The sequence below is a fragment of the Battus philenor genome, unplaced genomic scaffold, assembly GCF_028537555.1.
Source record: "Battus philenor isolate CCGP_79_NKW_IND1 unplaced genomic scaffold, ilBatPhil1.0.hap1 SCAF_13, whole genome shotgun sequence".
Classification (NCBI taxonomy): domain Eukaryota; kingdom Metazoa; phylum Arthropoda; class Insecta; order Lepidoptera; family Papilionidae; genus Battus; species Battus philenor.
In genome coordinates this window covers 12,185,679-12,207,841 of record NW_027181675.1, presented here as the reverse complement: position 1 = coordinate 12,207,841, position 22,163 = coordinate 12,185,679, and the positions used below count along the sequence as shown (strand labels likewise).

The 22,163-nt window shown below is 33.3% G+C and overlaps 1 protein-coding gene across 1 annotated transcript; it reads left to right on the top strand.

Annotated features, from left to right (window-relative positions):
* Window positions 1-753: 753 nt before the first annotated feature.
* LOC137933538 (uncharacterized) lies at window positions 754-21,624 on the top strand. Its single transcript, XM_068777499.1, has 13 exons — window positions 754-822; window positions 4,017-4,175; window positions 5,272-5,387; window positions 9,046-9,190; window positions 12,711-12,932; window positions 16,485-16,623; window positions 17,476-17,588; window positions 18,268-18,462; window positions 18,969-19,155; window positions 19,694-19,809; window positions 20,457-20,642; window positions 20,912-21,016; window positions 21,512-21,624. Exons 1-13 carry the CDS (start codon window positions 754-756, stop codon window positions 21,608-21,610), a joined length of 1,851 nt encoding a protein of 616 aa, XP_068633600.1. The 3' UTR covers window positions 21,611-21,624.
* The last annotated feature ends 539 nt before the right edge of the window (window positions 21,625-22,163 follow it).

Genomic DNA, 22,163 nt, shown 5'->3' with positions numbered 1-22,163 from the left:
ATTTTTTGTCGATTTTAGGGAATATAGTAGAAACGCAGCTGCATGGGGTCCACCCCAAAAAATCCTGGGAGCAAAAATCAGTGCAGTGCAATAATTAATATTTATTACTTATTATCGTATTAGATTTTCGATTTCATGAATATAAACAAAGACAACAACAGAAGACAATTTTGTATTTCATATTTATATTATTAAATTTAAATATTTTACTTTGTTTTCTTACTAGTTTGTTTCCTTCAAATTAAAAATTAAATATTTTAAAAATGTTTTTTATTAATATACAAAAATATACAGATTATTGGAGTTAATGGTTGAAAGGGGTGAATGTATGACTACAAAAAGCTTCAAACACCTAATTCTAATCAATCTGTATAATTACTCTGAAATGAGTTGTATTTTTTTCTATTAGAAAGTGACAGGCCAGTAACTTCTGGCAGTAAAAAGTCTCCAAGGACAGATAATAAAAAAAAATATTTTAATATGTAGCATATTGTAATAACGTTATTTATTTATTGTTAAACTATTGATTTTTGAATTGGGTGTAATTGACAGCAAATGAGCTATACATTAACATGTTTAAAGATTTTTTTCATCTCTAATCAATTATGGATGTTTGTCTCAAGTGACAAAATATTTAGAGTCTAAATTCGCGGTTTAAACATTGTTACGAAGTGATTGATTGATCGATAAAGTAAGCAAGTCCGGCAAGTGAGAAAGATATCAGAAAAAAAGTGAGAAAAGGGACGCGGCGAAATGAGACTCACAAGTAACACCGGTTTGTTATCGAGCGCGCAGCAAAAACCAATTCCTGAGAGCCTAAAGGTTGGTAATTTATTGACATGCGTTCATCGCTGACACGTGATCTGATTATCTTTAATTACGCGCGCTCGCCCCGATCGCAGATAATCAGTTTTTATATCGGCCTACAATCGCAAATTAAATGCAATTTAATATCCAGTACGCAATTCACATATACACTTCGGAATTAATTATTTTGTTCTTATGTTATACACAACATTTATATCTTCTAATCTGTTATTCATACAATTTTAATAATTATTGCTCTGCTGCTTAAATTTTGTGTTTCTTAAAATTATATGATATGTATTTTGATTTTTAGGATTGTAACTTTTTTACTTCTACATAATCACGATCATTCTAATAATTAAGCGGTTTGTGTGGTATATCAGGATAGGGGTGGCTTTATGCAGCTTCAGCCCATATTACGCCTCTTAAAAGTTTATTTTCAATAATAATATTTGACATTATTAGCTTATGTAAGAGATTGGATAGCATACTATTTTGGATGGTTACCTAGCGACAGAGGTGGCTTTAGGTTTTTTTTCACAGTAATTCACGAAAAACTAGATCATATATATTAATTGTACAGAACCTCCATCCGTCAATATTTTTGGCGAGCGAATGCACCTGTTACTATTTCATGAAAATCAGACATGAAATTTATTAATTTTTTTGTTATGCTTATCATAATCGATTGAGACGGCCTTTTGCCATAGTAAACGTTTTAATTTTTTTAATGTCATTCAACCTGCCAATCCTCTGGATTATGACGGATACTTTTGACCACGGATCTCCCCTTTTCTGATACACTTCTGAAACAAATGAAATTATTAACAGTAGTCATTACTACATTACTACAAAATCATTATTCTGTGGAAGTTGGCGCTGCTATCCCGGAGGCCTTTTGCACCTTTATCTAAATTAAGCTTGAACTGAGGTCCACTAACTAAAAAAATTTCTGGCCGATCATATTTCAGATACAACTATAATGTTCCGAAGATGGACTGTTCCCATCTACGTGTATAGTGTAATGAAAGAAGTGTGAAGTAGTGTGCAAAGTGAGGATTACTCCACCTGGCTTTTGGACGAAGCACACGCGGCCGCTTATGTCGTTTACGAGAGTTATTAATTTGGGTAAATTGCGCCCTCTAGTGTAATGTGTATCGTATAGAAGAAATACAGGGGGAATTAATCTAAATTCCGCTTTAAAAGCGACCAGAAACGCTAAATGTTCCGCAAGAACTAGAAAACGTTCCGATGGACCAAAGTCCTTGCGGAGTTAAGCGGCCAAAAAAGGTTTTAGCAGTCTTGTTTGGAGATATATTGCGCCAAGGGCTTTCAGCTCCTCAGTAGAAGGAGAGCCTGTTGGCTCTTGATGGACTTCGGTAATTAAAAGAGGCGTAATATGGGCGAAAATTACAAGACGTATTTTCTGTTGTTTTCAAATTATTCCCAATAGATCTATACTTCCAAAAAGGCTTTGATAGGCCAGGCTTTGACTTAATCATGATTATTAATAAGGGTGTCGCAATCTCATTTAAATTTGTTGCATGCAAAGCGCCAACAAACACGTTTCTAAATCTGTGACTTTTAGAGCGTATGAGTCAATTAATTAGTCAACTGTGGCAAAGTATCACCAATACGTCATTACGCTACTAATAATAACAATTCTATTGGTTTTTTTGTTAAAAATAATTGCCTTCTTTTAGACGCAGTTATCAACCAGAACGCACGCTGATACTTCCCAATGTGGTGGTAATAAATTTAAGTTAGATATAGACAATTTCACGATATTCCTGTAATAATAAAACGCCTTGAGCCTTGTAACTGTAAAGAACTCCTGCCTAAGTGCCTATAGCGTTTTATCACTTCAAAAACGATGCTGTAAATAATATAAAAAAGCACACATCTTTACGCATAGCTTACTACAATAATTAAAAACATTCATTTTTTATCTATCAAGACTTCTTAACAAGTTCTTAAAAGTATTTTTAATTATATTTCCTACAGATAAAAACATTTTATATTTAATTCGAGATATTGATACTATGAAATATAGTGTAACAAATATCTATTAAAACAATTTTATTAATTTGAGCAGAATATTAAAATCCGTAATTTAGATACAAATGCATGGTCACTTTATTGTTCGACTGTACCAAGAATCTGAGTCATCTGTTGACGAATGACATCGTATTAATTTGTCGAGTTAGCTGTTAAATATGTTAAAGGTATAATATAGATATTTAATAGCACTAAAGATTCGGGACATGTATTCTGTCGATTTGGCGAGTTGTGACAGTGGCGTCCACGGCGACTTTTTGTAGCGATGTCACTTTTGACACATCTCAAAGGCGGGAAAACGAAGGGAGCGTAGAGCATGGCTAGAGAATCAAGCATGGCGACGGTATCGCGTTGCATCGTCACTGAATCGTAAGCGAGTGCACACAGATAGCGACCGCCTTGCGATTGCATCGCTATAAAAAGTCGCTGTGAGCGAGCGACCTAACTTGACAATTCACGTTACATCAATGTACACAGATTACTACAAATAGCATTTCTATTTGTATCATAAAACTTTTGATCGGAAAATGGACACAGAAATAATATCATAGTTACAGTTATGTTTATAAAGATGAACATAAACATTTTATTTGATTTCCGCCCGGTTACATTTCTTTTTCAAAAACGCCTCCAATCCAGCATAAAGGTTTCTTGTTAAGATTTGATTTTCGATTCTTCTGGATTTCCACAACATACCTTGTCCTCTAGGGAGAGGTCATATGGAATTCCTTCCGACTAAAACTTTTTTGTTTCCATTTGTAACTTTAGTTGGGGCTAACAGGTTCTCGAGTGGTGATCACGAATCGGTAGACAGAGCGTGGATAGTTCCCCCCCCCCCCCACAGGTGGACCGACGGAATAGTTAAGGTCGCGGGAAGTCGCTGGATGTGGGCGGTCCCAGACCGGTCACCGTGGCGATCTTTGGGAAAGCCTATTCCTTGCAGTGGGCGTCCATCGACTGAAAAGAAGAAGAAAACTCTTTTGATGAACGTTCTTTACGCTATTAGCCATAGTAACTCCTTTTGTACCACCGCCGTATAAAATGTTTAACTTTTATTAACTATATTTTTTGTGTTATGTATCTTATTAGGTATATATTTTTACAACTGTAATATACAAGAATGCGTGAATAAAATAAATATACTCTTTCAGTGCACCGTGGAGTTAAAATGCGAAGTGACGCCTGCACCATTCATCTTAAGACCTTATGCCGGTCTCTACAATCCATTTTCACACGGTTGCTCTGTTCTGTGCAACCATCCAGCTGACGTGGAGGCAAAGGAATTCGTCAAACGGGCCAAAGAAGCTTGGGTAATGTGTTTTGAGTTGTTTTTAATTATTTTCTCATCATCTTAAAATATGCTTCCACTGCAAGGTATTGGTCTCACTGAAAGATCAACTCAATGTCTTGTCTTGCGCTGTACGCATTCAGCTACTTCCAGTGAACCTAACTATGACGTCGATTCACCTAGTGGGGGGCCGCGTCTACGGGCTCGTGGAACGTTTTATCCCCAAAGGCCATCGGTTGGACGAGTGATGTGTCCCACCTACTGCCACCGATAGTCCAGGTTCTTCTGAAGACCTTCTCATTTTTTATTTGGTCTCGCAGCGAAACACCCAGCGTAGTTTCTGGCCATCCGAGAACGTATATATTTTCAATCGTATAAATATTTTGTACGGTTTTTTATTATCTTTATAATATTCATCATTATTTCAGTCTTAAGATGCCAACTGCTGAACTAAAGTCTCTACCATAGATTTCAAATTTTCGTATAATAGCTCAGATTGGTATGATCAAGTGGCAGTAGGTAGATGGCTGCTGGAGCTGAAGATTCTAGACTGAAGACCACGGACCAGCAGGCGTAACACAGGACGTCCACACAAGATCGATGGACGAATTTGAAATCAGAAAACCCCGGATCTCGCTTCTAACATGACCTATTAAAAAACAATGGGAAAGGCTTATATCCAATAGTGGACGTCAGCATTTGCTTATTAAATTACAGTTGAAAAACGTTGTATTCTATTCAGCGTATAAAATATAACTACTACCTTGACTTTCACTGCTTTTTACGCCACAAATAAATCTATTAATGTCCTATAATCTGTTCTCTCTCTCTAACGCTGTGAAATGACGATGATGATGTATAATTGCCGATGACATTTACAACAGACGTAAAAATATAATAAAAAATACAAGGAAGTATAAAATTTTATATCGCCAGTCATAAATGTCATCGTAAAAGAGATACAAAATTTTTAATATTTTTTTTTCCCACTTAAATACATGTAAACATTTCTATTGATTAAAGGATCACTGAATTAATCACGGACTGTCGTTCATAAGAGATGTCAAACAATTATGTCTTGTTTAATTAAGCTATCATTATTAAATATTTGTTTTTAGGCTTTAGAAGGTAAAATTTATAATTTTCAAGAGGACATTACTAAGACTCAAGAACAATATGATAAGGAAAAAATCAGGACGCCTCACGACATCGTCACTGAAGACATGTTTAGGAGGTAAACATTTGTGTGCACTCTCATATTTAATTTTAAGTTTAATATACAGGGTCGTTGGTTATACGAGCAAAAGTCTTAAATAGGTTAATATGTGTATGGTACACCATATATAAAAATTAATGGTTTCAGATATAATAAATTACGTAATAATAATATAGTATGAAAAAGCGTAATCAGTATTAAAATTAATAAGTTAATTATTAAGTTTACTATCTCTGACTTTGGACTGCCAGAAGTTGCAAACCTGTCGCAAACATATGAAAAATAAAATAATGTAATATATTCTAGAGTCAATATTTATAGAGAGTGAATATATTAATTATTTTATCTGACAAGTGAGCTATATATTTCCTTCAAAGCTCTTACATCTATAACCAAACACCATGTATACGTCAAGAGACGATAACTTGTCTCTACATCTTATATACACTCATATAAATTGTATAACCTTATACAATTAAAACTTAAGACTGTCGCTCATTTCTATTGTAATAATTTCAACTTATAAAATGAACACATCACACAATGAATGAAGGCTTTTGGTGATGATATATGGATATGTTAAGTACTCGCGTATGATGGGCCTTATAAGAAGACTCAATAAGTAAGAAAAGGACCAATATTTAGCCACTTTCGCACATGCAGTGGTAGTCGAGCAAGAGCTCTCTGTGTTTAGCACTAATCGGTGTAACATAACTCCTGAAGATGCCTCGTGGAGGGGTGAAACACGTGTTGAGTGATTTAACAGTGGCAGTTGTGTAATTAGCATTGTTTGCCGCATGCGCATTTATCAGCGGGCTGGCGGGCGGTGCATTTTGTTGCACGACTACCACTGCATGTGCAGAAGTGGCTAAATATTGGTCCTTTTCTTACTTAGGATGGACTTCCTCAAAATAAGGTCTGATTCCATTAAATAGAAGACTCAATGTTACCCAGAGTGCAAAGGTGATGGCAATGAAGCTTTGCTATAAAATCGAATCATAAATGAGTAGATTTGCAGAATAACTGAAGTCACCGAGTTCGTCCGAAGGTCCAAAAGGTCCTAGAGAGGCGACCACGAGCTGGTAGACGTGGCTTGGTTAGGCCCTCCACTGAGTGAACCAAAGTCATAACCAGGGTCGCGGGAAGTAGCTTGCGGGCAACGCAAGACCAGTCTGACGATATATGGGCATACTGTAAGGCATAAGTCTACTAGTGTCCACGTCAATACCTTGCCCACCCCCATAACGAGATCTTGTCACGTACATGCGCGATCGCACGCGATGGAACTCTAATCACATGTTGGACCTCCTGCTCTAACCTAAGAAGCTACACCAAGAATGGTTGAAAAGGTAGCCCACAATAGCTACATAGATACTTTAGCACATGGTTGCACAAACTTATTAAGACTAGGGGGCACTTGGGCAAATCATGAACTGATGGCGGGCCGGCCGCCAGAAGTATAGGTAATTAAATTTTTTTGGTTTTAGGTTAGAATTCAATATTTTTCGAATGTACGAGAGTATTATTTTTGCTGTCGGCGGGCCGCGGTCTGTGCATCCATGCTTTAGCATGTTTGCCGCGTCACGGTTCATCATCGTTATTTCAACTAAAGAACGTCCCCTGTATTGTTTCTGAAGATGTTAATGCTGTTAGCCATAAGACTTTTACCGCTTCATCGGTACCGAGTTCATGGAGCGGAAGGGTCCGTGCACTAAACTGTAATGTCCATCCACTGTTAGACATAGGCCTATAGTTTTTAAATAATTTTTTTTTGCAAGCGGCCTGCTTTTAGCGACGTTTACAAAACCTTTAGGCGTGATTAATAATTATATTACAAAAATTATATATATAATAAAAAAATAACATATAAAATATAATTTAGTGTGCGTGTACCCAGTTGACATATCTAATGTCATATTCGATGGCACACTTACTTCGGTGCAAAATTTTAAATGTGTTAAAAAAAATTAGATAATAATATTTTTATTAAAAATATCCGACTATTATTGCCTGATTTGACCAATGTCCTTACACTTCCTAGGAAAGTTAAAACTGTTTACATTTAACTTTTAAAGCAATATTTTTTTTTTGCAAAATAATTGTCTTCTATAAACATTTTGTAAGACAGGAACAAAAACAGTGCTCAAAGTACCACATGTGGCTGACAAGTCAAAGTTTTCAACTCCTTTGCTAGACTATAAATTTGATATACCGATAACGCAAATTTAAATTATAATAATAATTCTAAACAAATCAAAAGAAAAATTAATTTCTATAACACCAGTTTTACGCCCAGCTAACTAAAGATTAGATAAGTTTACATAAGCATATAATAAAAAAATTAAAATATGCATTAATTTTAAAAGCGATTATAATTTCAAACGTATAAATAAATCGATTAGCGCGATAAGCTAAACCGATTAAATGATTAGAATAACAGATTAAAATAAAAATAAATATTCTAAAAACTTAATAATTCTTATATCTGTTAACTGGCCCACCCTACAAACGTTATCTATGTCTTAGATATGAATAATTATTTCGAACTTAAAGAAATAAAAATAATAACAATCGTATATTTTATTGTAAATTTTTGATACAGAATTTTGTCAGTTCCATTGTTCGATGCATTAATAAAAAAGCTAATGCTTTTGAAATTGTTTTTCTTTCCATAAAAACCATCTATAAAGTTATAAAAAAAGAAAAAAGAAATCGGTAAAACCTTTCTCAAGTCTGCCTTTTTATTTGAGGGTGCACGAGGGGCTTGATAATCTAATTTACCTATAGAGATTCTTGTCTAATTTTCTTGATAACTAAATATACGTTTTACATAATTGAAATTATTAAGGATAAGAGGCCAGATAGATATAAGATCAATAAAGTACCAAACCATAATAAACTCGAAACTAATTTTTGGTGATCACTTTTATTGAAGTAAGTAAGTATTCAATTTAATGAATTGCTCTAACCGATTGGATTATATTTATAAACGTTAGAGCAATTCATTACTATGCGTTACTTATACTTAGCATCCATTACAATGTAATTAGATTATTTGATGTTAATTCAGAAATATAGGGAGTGTGTTTTTATACCGTACAGTTGCCAACAAAGGAGTTATTAATTTTATAATTATATTGACTTCTTTTTTCCTTTTTTCTCTTCCTTGTTTCAGTCTCATCAATTGTTGACATTTGAAATCCAAATCTATTACATAGCTGTAAAAACTCATGATAAACGACGTCCTTCCAATCCTACCGTAAACACGGTATCACATTATAACAAAATTAATTTTGATTTTAATTACATAACATGCGCTTAATTATCTAATTAAATATCGACTTTATTGCTTGTAACTCCATCGCAACATGTATATCACCGCATTAATTACATATGTTTATTATTGTGACTTAAATACTTGTCCAATTATGACGTTAAGAATGATATTATTATAGTAGTTTATATAGCTATTTATATAGCTTCTGGAGCGAATACCACGGACCAACAAGCGCAGTTCAGGGCCGCCTACAGAGTAGACAGACTACCTTGTTAAAGTCGTCAGAAGATGCTGTACAGAGGCCGCTTTCAACCGGAAACCTATGGGAAAGCCTAAAGCTCGTAGGGGATGCTTACAATTAATATGATGACGAGATAAAGATCTGGGTCTAATCATCAGGTATACGGAGACAGACTCCAGGCCCCTCACTCCGGCCCCAACTCTAGCGAGCGGAAAGTCTCGCGGATCCCGGAGGTGTTTAACCCCGGATCAGCCGCATCAAAGGACCACCATAGTTCTCGATTTACGGAGAAGTCACAGTCAGGTAAACAGTAACAGTAAATTAACAAATTGTTTTTATGTTATCGTATTTTAATTTAGCTAAAATATCGTATCAGAAAAGAAAGGATCCGCAGAAGAACCTAGGTCATCGACGTAGCTCGACAAATTGCTCGTCTGAATTGGCAGTATAAGTTCCCCAGTGGCAGGACCAGATGTGGGAAGGTTCCCCTATTGGTGGACCGACAACATAGCTAAGGTTGCGGGTACGCGCTAGATGCGGGCAACGAAGAACTAGTCATGGCGGACATCTTTGGTTAACGTTTTTGCCTTGCAGTGTATGTCTATTGACTGATATACTGATTTTTCTTAATTGTACAAATTTAAATAAGTTTGTCATTATAGACTTACACAGTCCTAAGTAAGAAAAAGACCAATATATAGCTACTTCCGCCATGCAGCAGTAGTGACACTCTGTGTTTGGCACTAAACGGTGTAACATGTGTAACTGAGGATGCCCCGTGTAGGGGTGAAACACGTGTTGAGTGATTAAACAGTGGTAGTTGTGTAATTCGCATTGTTAGCCGCATGCGCATTTATCAGCGGGCTGGCGGGCGGTGCACTTTATTGCACGACTACTGCTGCATAGCGGAATTAGCTATATATTGGTCCTTTTCTATCTTAGGATGGACTTCCGCAAAATAACGCCTGAATCCATTAGGTACACAGTCCTGGTCATAATTCTTTTATTGCTTAATTAAACTTTAATAAATTATTAAAAATATACATAATACATTAGCAATCTGAATAATAGAACAAGCTACAAATAATAAAAAAAAAACGTCCATAGTGTATTTACATCCTGAAAAACTGTATGTACTAAAGACTTTTGAATCTCTAATTCATTTGTAATAAACGGTTTTTTTTATCAAAATTCGCAAAAAAAATATTGGACTATCATTTTCAAAATTCAAAACGCATCTCTAATTCATTTGTAATAAACGGGTTTTTTTTTAATTAAATTCCGCAAAAAAATTATTGGACTATCATTTACAAAATGCATATTAAAAGTAAATTAACGAAAAGGCTTATTATTCAATAAATGAATGTTTAAATGACAAGAATCCTTGGCAATGATGTCGCCTGATTATTTTGATTTCATTTAGGCTATATCTGATAAACGTGTATTTGTTGTGGAGTTTCTTACCGTTTTTTCTTCACAACTATCACTCTTTGCGAAACAGAGTAAAAAATAAAATAGATTGAAAAATAAGTAAATTAGAATTTGACAATCAATAAGAGTTCTGTTTAAAGTTCTAAGGTTGAATAAATTAAATCCAACTTTATCTTAATACGATATTCTTTTTTTGTAATCAATAAAGCAAATACACTGATTTGAAGTGATTAAATTTTAATTCTTAATATTTTTAAATTAATTTTGATAGTAATCTCTTTCAGGCAACCGTTAAACTAACATGAATTATTAATGATATAATTAAACAACCTTATTGTGTTGTTTTTAATGCTTCATTTAACTGGAAACAACACTGAAATATATACGTACATTTGTAATAATATAATCATAATTTGTTGATACATAATTTAAAATTAAAATATTACGTAAACATAATAACTGAAATATCTAATTCTGTACATAATTTGAGATTAAACTTAATTTACGTAGGAAAATTAGAAACAACGCACAATGTGGGTTAATAGTCTCAGATAAGAGAAAATGTTTACAATTCTGGTTCTGGGGCACTGCAGGTTTTATAATTTAGTTATGGTTACAGTTTTAAACGCTTATTCAATGTTTAATGTACACGGAAAGAAACATTTCTAATATACATACCATACACCAACATATGATTAACTTTATAACATATGTATATATATATATATATATATATATATAAATAAATAAAACATACTGTCTGTCTGTCTGTTTAGAATTTAATGAAATTTGTTCTTAGCAGATCTCTACTTGGCTATAGATATATTAATAAAAAATTTCAAGTCTCGAAGACAGAATTTTCCAACCTTTTATGTGCCATGCCCCACTTTAACGTTTCTACAATTGTAACATATATATTTTTATATTACAGCAAAATAGTTAAACTCTTGTCGAGTCCAAATTCGAATTGCCCGAAATCCCTCTAAACTTCATATTTCAAGAGATATCGTGATGCGTTAATACATGAGTGGAAATCTCTTATGTATACATGTATAGATAGACAGATATACTCTGTGGATAACATCGTGAGCTACGCATCTGTTTTTATTTTATTAATGGTTTACATTTACTCGTCATACTTCTTAATATGTAACAGTTTATTTGTTTCCTAAAATAAATAAATAAATATTATCTACTCCAATCTAACATTACTAAAATTGACGTTGGGATATCCTTTATAGAAAGATTTATACACCGTCCCGATCCCGAAGTCTGTGGCCAAAGAAAACTATAATATATATATAATATATATATATAATATATCTATAAATATGCTTTGGCTCAAAATGTTTTATATTGAACAACATTAACATATTACATTTAAGGCCCCGTTATTGGACCTCTCGTTCTTGTATCATTTTTATGACCTTTTTATTAATATACTAGTCTTTTATACGTAATTATATTTTTTATACTTAATCTATATATACATATATATATATAAATATATATATATATATATACATATATATATATGTATACATATATATATAAACATATATATATATATATGTATATATATATACTTTTCCTTTCCATTTTTAATTTTATGTGTATCCTTATTTACATACATTATATTATGTATTATATTATATATTGAATACAGTTTTAGACATTTATATTGATGGATAAATTACTACTACCTTATTTCTATATCACATATATTATATATCATATATATTATCAAATTTTTTAGGCTTTATATCTATAAATTACTCTCTTTTATTACTTTCCGGCAGTATTGTAGGAAAATACGGCTGCATTATTCATTACACAATAATTAGTATACTGTCTTTATCAACCTTACAATAGTGCTTATTTAAGGTTTATATGATATATGAAGAAACCTGGACGGATAAGCTACACATAAATAATGGTTGCTATAAAGTTTATTTCAAGCAACTTGTTACGATCATGTTAATTGAAACAGGTTAAATAATTATAGAGACCTATAGTACAATATTTATAACATAATTAAAAAGTGTTACCGGTGTTTATAGTAATATATATACAGTGCTTACCCAGCTGGGGACTTGCGATAGTAAATCGCGGATTCGATTTCCGAAATATAATCTTGTATACAAACTTTTTGCATTAATTGTTTATGGATGGGCAGCAGAGTCCTCTGTGTACCACACTGTCGATTGTTAGCATAATGGCATCTATTGTACCCGGAACATAAGAAAGATATTTATTGGTTTTATCCGATTTATCATAGTGATGAACGCCGATGAGATATTTTTTAGGATCTGTTTTACAAAATCTTATATATCATTAATATCTGGCCTCTCTCTTTGACTTGAAACTTATCAGTATTAAAAAATCTTTACAGGAAACACTCTACTACCACGGTTACGGTACGTCAGAAATGACTGCGGGTCTAAGCGCTACAAATGAGAGGTCTACTCTTCCATCCCTGAACCTCTCCGAAAGCGCTCACGGTCGATTGGTGACAGGACAGTGCGAGCAACTACCTCCTTTAGCTTCCCCCTTGGTCCTGGCGAAGAGAAACATACCAATCAAAGATCCACACAGCATGAGAACTGCTAGAAAGGTGTACCATATTTTCTATTTAATAAATACATATACTTATTAATTAAGCATTGATTATTTTTACGTTTTAATTGTGTGTGTTTCAACTTTGGTTGGTTCGCTTCGTAATTTTATATTTTTGTTTCGTCAAACCTTCCCATAAATGAACGTCATTACAAAATCATGTGGCTAGGTATTGGCAGGATTCCAGAAGATAAATTATATATATACATATATATATATATATATATATATATATATATATATATATATATATATATATATATATATATATATATATATATGTAAATATATTACTTCAGCATGGTCTTTAAATTAGATGTGATGAAATAGATATTGTTGATATGAATATGAATAGTATTTGTTTAATTTTGAATAACTGTCAGTGTTAAAATACGGTACATTTTTTAATAATTTTCTATGGTTTACTACATCTTACTGCCACATCACCGGATCATCATTATTTCGCATTGGCCTTGAACAAGCATAAACACATATATTTATAAAAAGACACTTTTTTAATTAGACGCCATATTTCTTAAGCGGAATATTGCTATTTTATCATGATTTATAAAGACCGTAATCTTGCCGTCTGTGATCGTAATTAAAAAAAATATATGCCAATTCCACGGTTAAAGAAATACTAAATTTAAAAGCTCGATTTCGTTATTGACTTAAGTTATCTGTGATCAGTGAAATGCATTATAAACCAAGAACTTATCGCGTTACAGTACAACTGTGATAAAATAATCAATATCCAACGATATCAAGTTGTGATAATCTGATTTCGCTGTTTGAACTGATCCTGGAAAAATGTCCAAAACGTTACGAGATTTTACTACAGTTTTTACTTAGTTTTAATTTTTTAAATAACATTTTTGTAAAAGAAATGTTGCCACCCCTATCTACGAAAACAAATCTGTTACAAAACAAAAGTGATAGGCTCAAACAGAAGAAAGAATTAGCAAAGAAAGAAAACAATAACTTCACGACTTTTAGTCGAAAAGGTACTAAGAAGAAACCTTTCAAAAAGCCACCTGTTACCCAATTGACATGTGATTGCAATTCTTCTCATTTGTCAAGAATAGTTATCGGTTATGTGGCAAAGAACAGAAGAAAGATCTCTAAGAACGTAATGTTCGCGTCATTGAACGTGGAAGAAAACCGAAGATCCAGATTACCCAAAGTTAAAGTGAAAAGAAAAGAAAATTCTAAGGAACCTATCGAGAATGAAGAATTCTTTCGTAATTTAGAGGTAACTCAAAAGAATAATAACTGTGCTTGTCTGCAATCACTATCATTTAATAATTCAAAAGAAAAATCAATTATTTGTTCATAAATAAATAAACACTACGTGACTTTGAAGTAAAGGAGTGTATACATATACGGTGATTGGTCATTGGTGTAAAAACTTAAAAGAAATAAATATGTAATTATTTTTGTCAATCAAAATATGATTTTATGTTTACTATCTATCCCTGCAGACTTTTTACTGCTAGAAGCTATTATACAGACGCTTTCAAATACAAAAAATAAATTAATAACATATTTTAATGATGACATATTACAGTAGTAGAGATAAATATAAAAGCTTCATTCTGATTATTTTTTCTTACAATTTAAATCGTAATAAAGTTAATTATATTAAAACTCTAGAATGTGGTTCTTAATTTATTAATAATATAATGGAAGAGACTATTAAATATTTGCCCTAATTTCTTTTGGGCTTTTGTCAGGTCATAGTACGTTCATACCCTTGTTAGGGTTAAGTTGGAAGACGCTATTATAGTGGATTTCAATTTGACTAGTTTTTCATGACATGTGTAAGTGCAGTGAATCAGTGAAGTTTCAGTGAGTAAAAGATCTAAATGGATATATGAATAATGCCTATTTGAAACAGAACAAGAATCTGTAACTTAAAGAGACGATATACATTTACATAAGCCGAAGAATGTCAACAAATATATTGTTTGTAGGTGTCACTACCTTTAATATGATCACATCCGGTATATTCAAAGGCTGTACCGTCCTAGATCAACAAGCCACGTACACTACACACCGTTATTATTGCTATTCTACCAACCGGTCTTGTACGAAACATTTCGGATTGTATATCACAGGGGACGCCAATCCTAATCATACTAGATAGAAGCGTTACCGGAGTTTCTTCTGAAACTTCTTCTCCCAGCGCTAGTGTTTTTTGATAGAAGTTACCTAGGCAATAGCAACCGAACAAGCCAATGTTCGGTTCTCTAAGTTGCCCTTGTGGCGGAATGCTAAGCGGATATAATTGACGAGTATCAGCCCAAGATGAGTTCCTCTTGTGGGAGCCCTTGACCTTAGTCAATGTATAAAACGTTCACCTAAGAAACTAAGAGCTCGACGGCTTTTCAATCCGGTAAAACAGTATTGTATGTGCTCTGCCACTTCAAAGCCGCGTAAACGGCAAAAGCCATTTAGGTAGCAGAGAGAGTCTGATAAAAAAGAAAACAATCTCTTATAAGCTAGGTCCGCATTTACAAAATCGAGATCCTACGAAGTCTTTTAAGGATAGTTACTCTATGGAAGACCCGCTTAAGCGATTTATGAACTTTATGCTCTCCTAACACGGTGAAACTATAGCATGTATCGCTTCGAGCCTTTCCAGAGGGCCGATAAACTTAAACTAAGCGTCTTTTGCGCCCACACCTCCACTTGAACTCGCTGAATCTGCTAATACAAGCAGCAGTGTTGTTGATATAAAAGAAATTAGATCAAGAAACTTAGCGTAAACTTAATCTAATACAAACTTAAGTCTCTCGAGTATAGTTTAGAATGTATTGTAAGGATGGTGGTCAATTTATATCAGCTTGGTCAGACTTGACTTACTCCGAAACACTAAGACTCCTGGTTAGTAAAATAAGTCAGTTAAAAAAAAGATGTTAGTCACAAATGATTTATTCATGTCGTAGTCCCGAAAAGCATTTACGAAGGTAAGCACACAAATAATTTTCAGAAAAATTCGACTAAAAATCAGGCGCCTTTTTTATTATTTAACTTGTTACTGTAACACATACTTATGTTGTGCAATAAACATAATATTTATAAACACCTATAGCTTGTTTAGTTTGCATGTAACTTTATCTTCAAAAGACTATCTATCGTTTTATAATAGACTTTTTAAAATTTCGGAAAATTTATTTATTTATTATGAAATATCGTTATCAGATTTTATATAATTTTAATCACACTCTATACCATCACAACATTTCAGCTAAAGGATGTTCAAAACTGGACATATCTCTCATCAGTGGAATTCCAATAGAAACGGTTGGAAAGCTACCTGTATCTTCATCACTTCGTACGTTTTCATCATTTAGCCTATTCACTTCCATTTCAATCTGCTCGAGCCCTGAGTCCGATGAAGCTGTAAAAATCAAAACGGCTAACAACGCGCATCAACATTCGAATATAGCCATTTCAATCTGCTGGGCTATATCGACATATTTATATGAAAAAACATGTTATGAATTATACGTTTGTATTAAATAATCGTTACGGGATTTTATTGCAGAACCAACTAAAAGCTCTAAATCTGGGCAAGACGATTAAAAATAAGAACAAAGGAGAGACGCCAGCGTCCCAAAGGTCAAAAGGCGATAAGGAAAGTTCCGGTACAAATGAAGAAAATAGCTTCAATAAGGAAGAAATTGGTAACAATGATACTTACTTAGTAACATTAAGTACATCTTAATGTTAATTGCAATTCGCTGTAGTGTCACGGCAAGTGGTACATAGCAAGCAGAATATAATGACCGCTAGGGTTAGCTGCTGAAGTGGAAACCATGAACCGGCAAGCGCTCCGTGGGACGTATGTCCATAAAGTGCAGAAAGGTCATCAACGGGTCTTTTTTTCTGGTTTCGAGGGGAAAATCTGAGACGTTCAAGATGCCCCGTCTCTGAGGGAAGAAAGAGTTATGTAGGATTCCTACCCACTAAAACCACCCCCGGTGATCGCCCTCTGCGCTATAGGGGGACCGCGGCACCTCCCCGTCAGGGATCGCCACGCAGTCTTATATGTTTTTAAATATTTTTATTTATTGTTTATAAACTTTTTTTAAATTATTACATGATAAATCAGATACATATGCAAGAATTTTATTTAGCAATACCGCATTTTACACAATTACTCAAAAAATTATTACTAATTTTATGAAGCGTAGATAAAAGCACAAGGTTTGTAAAAAATATATAACTTATAAATAGCAGTCAATGGATTTGTTTTTCATTGTCATTGTCTTACAACAACCAACTTAAGATTGTAAGAACACGTCCGCACTTTGAAAACGACAGGTTCAGACTGACATTTTGGTCACATGTAAACGTATCCTTAGGTTGTTACTAACTAATGAATTTATTTGTATTTTATTAATTCTGTTTAGTGAATACAGTATAGTATAAAAAACAATATAGTGAAAAAAAATATTTAATCAATGACAATATTTAAGTTAACACCATGCAAACTCGCAAATTCATAAATTTATTATTATAATTTGTATTATTAGGTGCAGGTGAAATACGTCGTCGAGGTAAACGTCGTCGTAAGGTTCGTGGTGCAAGCGACCGTCTTGCCTCAGCTGGACTTGCTGCCCAGGCTCAGCAGGATCCTGAAACTCAGGTGAATAATTAATAGAATCAGGCGTTACCTCGCGGAAGTCCGTCCTAAGTAAGAAAAGGACCAATATTTAGCCACTTCCGCACATGCAGTGGTAGTCGTGCAATAAAGTCCACCGCCCGCCAGCCCGCTGATAAATGCGCATGCGGCAAATAATGCGAATCACACAAATTACTCTAAGTAATTTATTAATATTGGTCCTTTTCTTATTCAGGTGAATAACTATTATCAATCTATTCTATGGTACCGGACAGACGAGCTTGTTAAGATCAGCTCCTTTTGGAAATCTTTCGAGGCGGCCTATGTCTAGGATGGACATCCAAGTGCTGAAGTGATGCTATGTTTAGTACATGTACAGATAATTATTCTTTTTCTTTTCAAGGTATAAATGCTCATTGCAAGGTCATATTACTTGTCTTTAAGTTATGTTTTTTTTTAAGACACACTACAGCTTTCCGAACTGGTGGTAGTTTTCTTACGAACAAACTTAACTAACTTTTCTATAATATAAAAACAAAGCACGAGTAGATGAGTACTGAAATAAAAAAGTTTGTAATTTAAAATTCTTGAAAATATGAATAAGTGCGGTACATAAAATATTACCCTTATATTCTACTTATTTATTCACACGTAAAATCTATAAGTTGTGAAACTTGATAAAAGTTTTTTTTTTTTAATTAAGATTGCAGGCATAGGCACCGACTCCCATAATGCCAGTTCACGTGGTTCCATTGCAGTCGCGGAAGATGTACCTCCACCGGCAGTGACGAAGCCAGTAGTTGCTCCTAATAGCGTCTCTTTTTTAAACAATGACATTCTGAAACATTTGCAAAGGGATGTGGATGAAGAGGCTATAGAAACTGAGTTCGACGCAAAGGTACGAACATCATTTCAGCTGAAGAATGTCTTAGCACAGATTTCCAGTAGGACCAGTTGGAAATTGATTTTTTATTTGAGTTTTTTTTTCTTAAAAATCCTTTTACAACGAAAAGAATTTGTTAAATGATAATGAAGAGTGACAATACATTACTTACATTAGTTTATTGTGGACTTATATCAGAACAAGGCGCGTTTGGAACCTTTTATTCTAGTTTTGAAAAAAAAAGAGACCTGGCATTCTTCTTGTGATTCGACGTAAAATAGGTCTTATGGAGATATAAATAAATATTTTAAAGAATAATTAAATAACTCTTAAAAACTTGCAAATTGATGGCATAAAAACTCATTGGTGGCGTATTGTGTAGAGCCGTAAAAAAGTATCTTAAAAGTATAATAAAACTAGTAAATATATCATGCAGACACAATTGAATAAATTGGATGCTATCACTTCTTTATATGGTGACCCTTTCAGAAGATAACTCATATATATTGCTTCTATACCAGCGCCGCTATGTTCTCCAAGAAGCGCTTCGCACCCGAGGCCCTCGGACTCCGGGTCCTGAGCTGCAAGGCGTAATGCGTTCACTGCAGGTAGCGCCTGTAAGCTTAGCAGACTGGCTGCATATACCACGCGCCTTCAGCCGAAAGAGCGCTACCTTCTCTCTGCCCATCGATAGCTCTGCACTTGAATGTATGTAGTACTTTTTAATACGCGAGCTTTGCAAGTTAATTAAATATATATTCTTTCAATCTTGAGTGGCGACCACGAGACGGTAACCCGGCGTGGGTATCTGGCTGAACGGAAGACATAGCTAAGGTTTCGGGATATCGCTGGACTGTAGCAGCCCAAAACCGGTCATCGATAAGTATATTGTTTAGGGTAAAGCGTCTTTCCTTCGTAAGACGGGGCAAAGTTATGTCTAGAGAGTAAAAGATCGCTGATAGGCGTCACTTGATAACTCCTGGAGAATAAATATGTTAAAGGCGGTGGTATTTGTTTATTTAAACATTTCGAATGCGAAGTGAGCAGTGCAGTTAATCATAAAAGAAAAAAAATAGAAAGAAAGACACAAAAGTTATTTAAAAAACCTGATACCTTGTCCAAAAAACCCTCGTTTGTATTTTTTCCTGGTGTATTTAATATTTGGTTTCATAAATACTTCTAGTTAATCCCAACTGGATATTTTAAATAAGATCCATTAGATTTCAATTACATTTTTTGCATTCAGCATTAACACCGATGTCGTATGCAGCACAATTTGTTACTATCAAAAAGTCAAAACAGCTTCTATATCTCACCGTCCTCCGAAAATTTCGACCGAAGGGATTTAGAATATCGATAAAGGTACTTCCGATTTAATCTTATTTGTAGTAGATTGAAATTAAAGAAATAATATTGTAATAGAGTAATAATTGTCACCTATATTTAGTTGCTTATTTGTAAATTTAATACCAATTAAGGATTGTCATTAACTTAAATTTAAGGATGAAGCGGAATTCTTATTTTTTTTTAAATAAAACCCTCTGGGATATTATCTTCTAATTTGATGTAATGAAACCAGGACAGTTGATTCAGAAGATCGAAGATCCACAAGAAAATCGAACAGATCGATATTTTCAAAATCGTTGTATATATTAAGTAGCGCGCGTGAAAGATTGCTGTCATGGGCTCTAGAAAGGTCGTGTTCCGTTTTTGCGTTCGGGAACGTTCAATATTAAAAGGGCGCTACAATATAAAAAGTTTGTTAGAGTTATCGTCTTGGAAAAACATTTTCATATCAAAAAAGAAAAAAAATTATGAGAACACTCTTTAAGGTAGCTTTTATTATAAAAATATACAAGAGATTAAGGAAATAACTTTACAAGTTTTAAAGCTTTTTGATGACAATTGGCAATAATTTAGTCTTCCGCTTTTATATGTAGTAGTATACAGTACAGCATGATATCTGTGACCAGGTGTGTACCCAGTGTTATACCTTCTTGTTATTTCAGGACATCAGAGAAGGTCTTATATTAATGATGGGAGGAATTCTAAACATGGAACAAGCAAAACATTTCAATGACATCATGGAGTGGGACACCTATGAAGAAGTAGAGAATTTCCCCGACGAAATTAAATTGACACTTCTCGATGAAGGTTACAAAGCTAATAGCACTTCAAATGACGACGATACAGATGTGTGTAAATATTTTTAAACGCAACAATCTATAAAGGCAAAAGGATCAATAAGTGTCTATTTTAAGTTTTAAAAAGAGTATAATATTTTTGATAAAAAAGTTACCAAAACATTTGATGAACATTTTTTACAGATTATAACATAATGTAAATTAAATCTAACCACAATCTATAATAACTCTCAATAAATATCAAATTGTGAATAAAATGATATTACTCATATTATTAAAAATAATAACGCGTAAATAATAATAATAATAACATTTTTCAGAGCGATTTGAATACTTTGAAATATCGTACATGGTGTGGATTGTGTGCGATTTGTGAGCGGATGTATGGGAGGTTTCCGCCCAGGGAAAAGGATCCACCAGATGGAGTAAATATATTAATTCATAGTTTTAATTTTAAAATGTTTAAATGGCACGTCAATAGTGACGGTGTGGGATGTACTGTTTAACCCAGTACTGTTTGATAAAAATGTCTTAGGGATGTTTTGTTCAAAAACATTTTCGGTAGTCAAGTCATAGTCAAGTCTTCGACTTACCGGAAATCAAATTCAATCATGGCCTTAGACATTAAACCCTTATATTGAAAAAGTTAATAACATTGCACTGAAATTATTATTTTGCATTCGCCAATTGTACATTTTTTGTGATTTATTGAATAAAGTAAATGTAGATCACATAAAGATAGCGTCTTTATGTAAACTGCTATTCGTAATTTTTCTTCTAATTATAATTTTTATCTGTAATCAGAAATTTACATCGGTATCTTTAATTTTATGATATAAATATAATTTAACAATATAGTCATATATTGTTAATTTCAAATTTATTTTGAGAAGTGCTTATGTATATAAATGTTGTTTCAGATGGAATTGAGCGACTTTACAATGATAGAAATGAAACTGGCCGCACTGAAAGTTCATAGCAACCTTGTCGAAATATTGAATGTCATTCGTGTACGTTAATACTCTAGTGCAAATGCAAGAAACTCTGAAAATAAGTTTAATAATAATATATTTGATATTTGTCTGATTGTAGTGTTTTTTTTTATTACTGTGTTATTTCTTAGCCGTAGTAGAGCAAAGAATATATACTTTTTTTAATGTATAGATTTAATAATTTTATATTTGATTTCAATTCACACGTGAATACCATACTATATTCACGTGTGAATTAATATTAGAAAATTATTTGTTCTATGGTTGGTAACAAAGAACCAAGAATGTTGCAGAATGCGTCTGTTTTAATATTGACTTAATTTGTTTTTGAATGAATTGATTTTTTTTTGTAATTTCATATTTAATCTGTGATATGTATCAATGACAACCGTATTTGTCAAACAAAAACCCGTAATAAAAAATAATTAAGCCTATAAATTGTAAGTAAGTGAAAAAAAGTACCCCCCATTTCTAAACTTTTGTTTACTAACCTTACACTCACTAATCGAAAATCATACATTTGACTACCTTTAACTTGTTAACGAAAATACGATTAGAAAAGCGGTTAATTTAATCCGTC

Bases quoted from the DNA above. Each gene is read 5' to 3' on its own strand.
- LOC137933538 (XM_068777499.1), top strand. From the start codon at position 754: ATGAGACTCACAAGTAACACCGGTTTGTTATCGAGCGCGCAGCAAAAA. The intron at 9,191-12,710 runs GTAAACAGTAAC...AAATCTTTACAG, and splicing joins TACGGAGAAGTCACAGTCAG to GAAACACTCTACTACCACGG. The intron at 19,810-20,456 runs GTACTTCCGATT...TTGTTATTTCAG, and splicing joins GATTTAGAATATCGATAAAG to GACATCAGAGAAGGTCTTAT.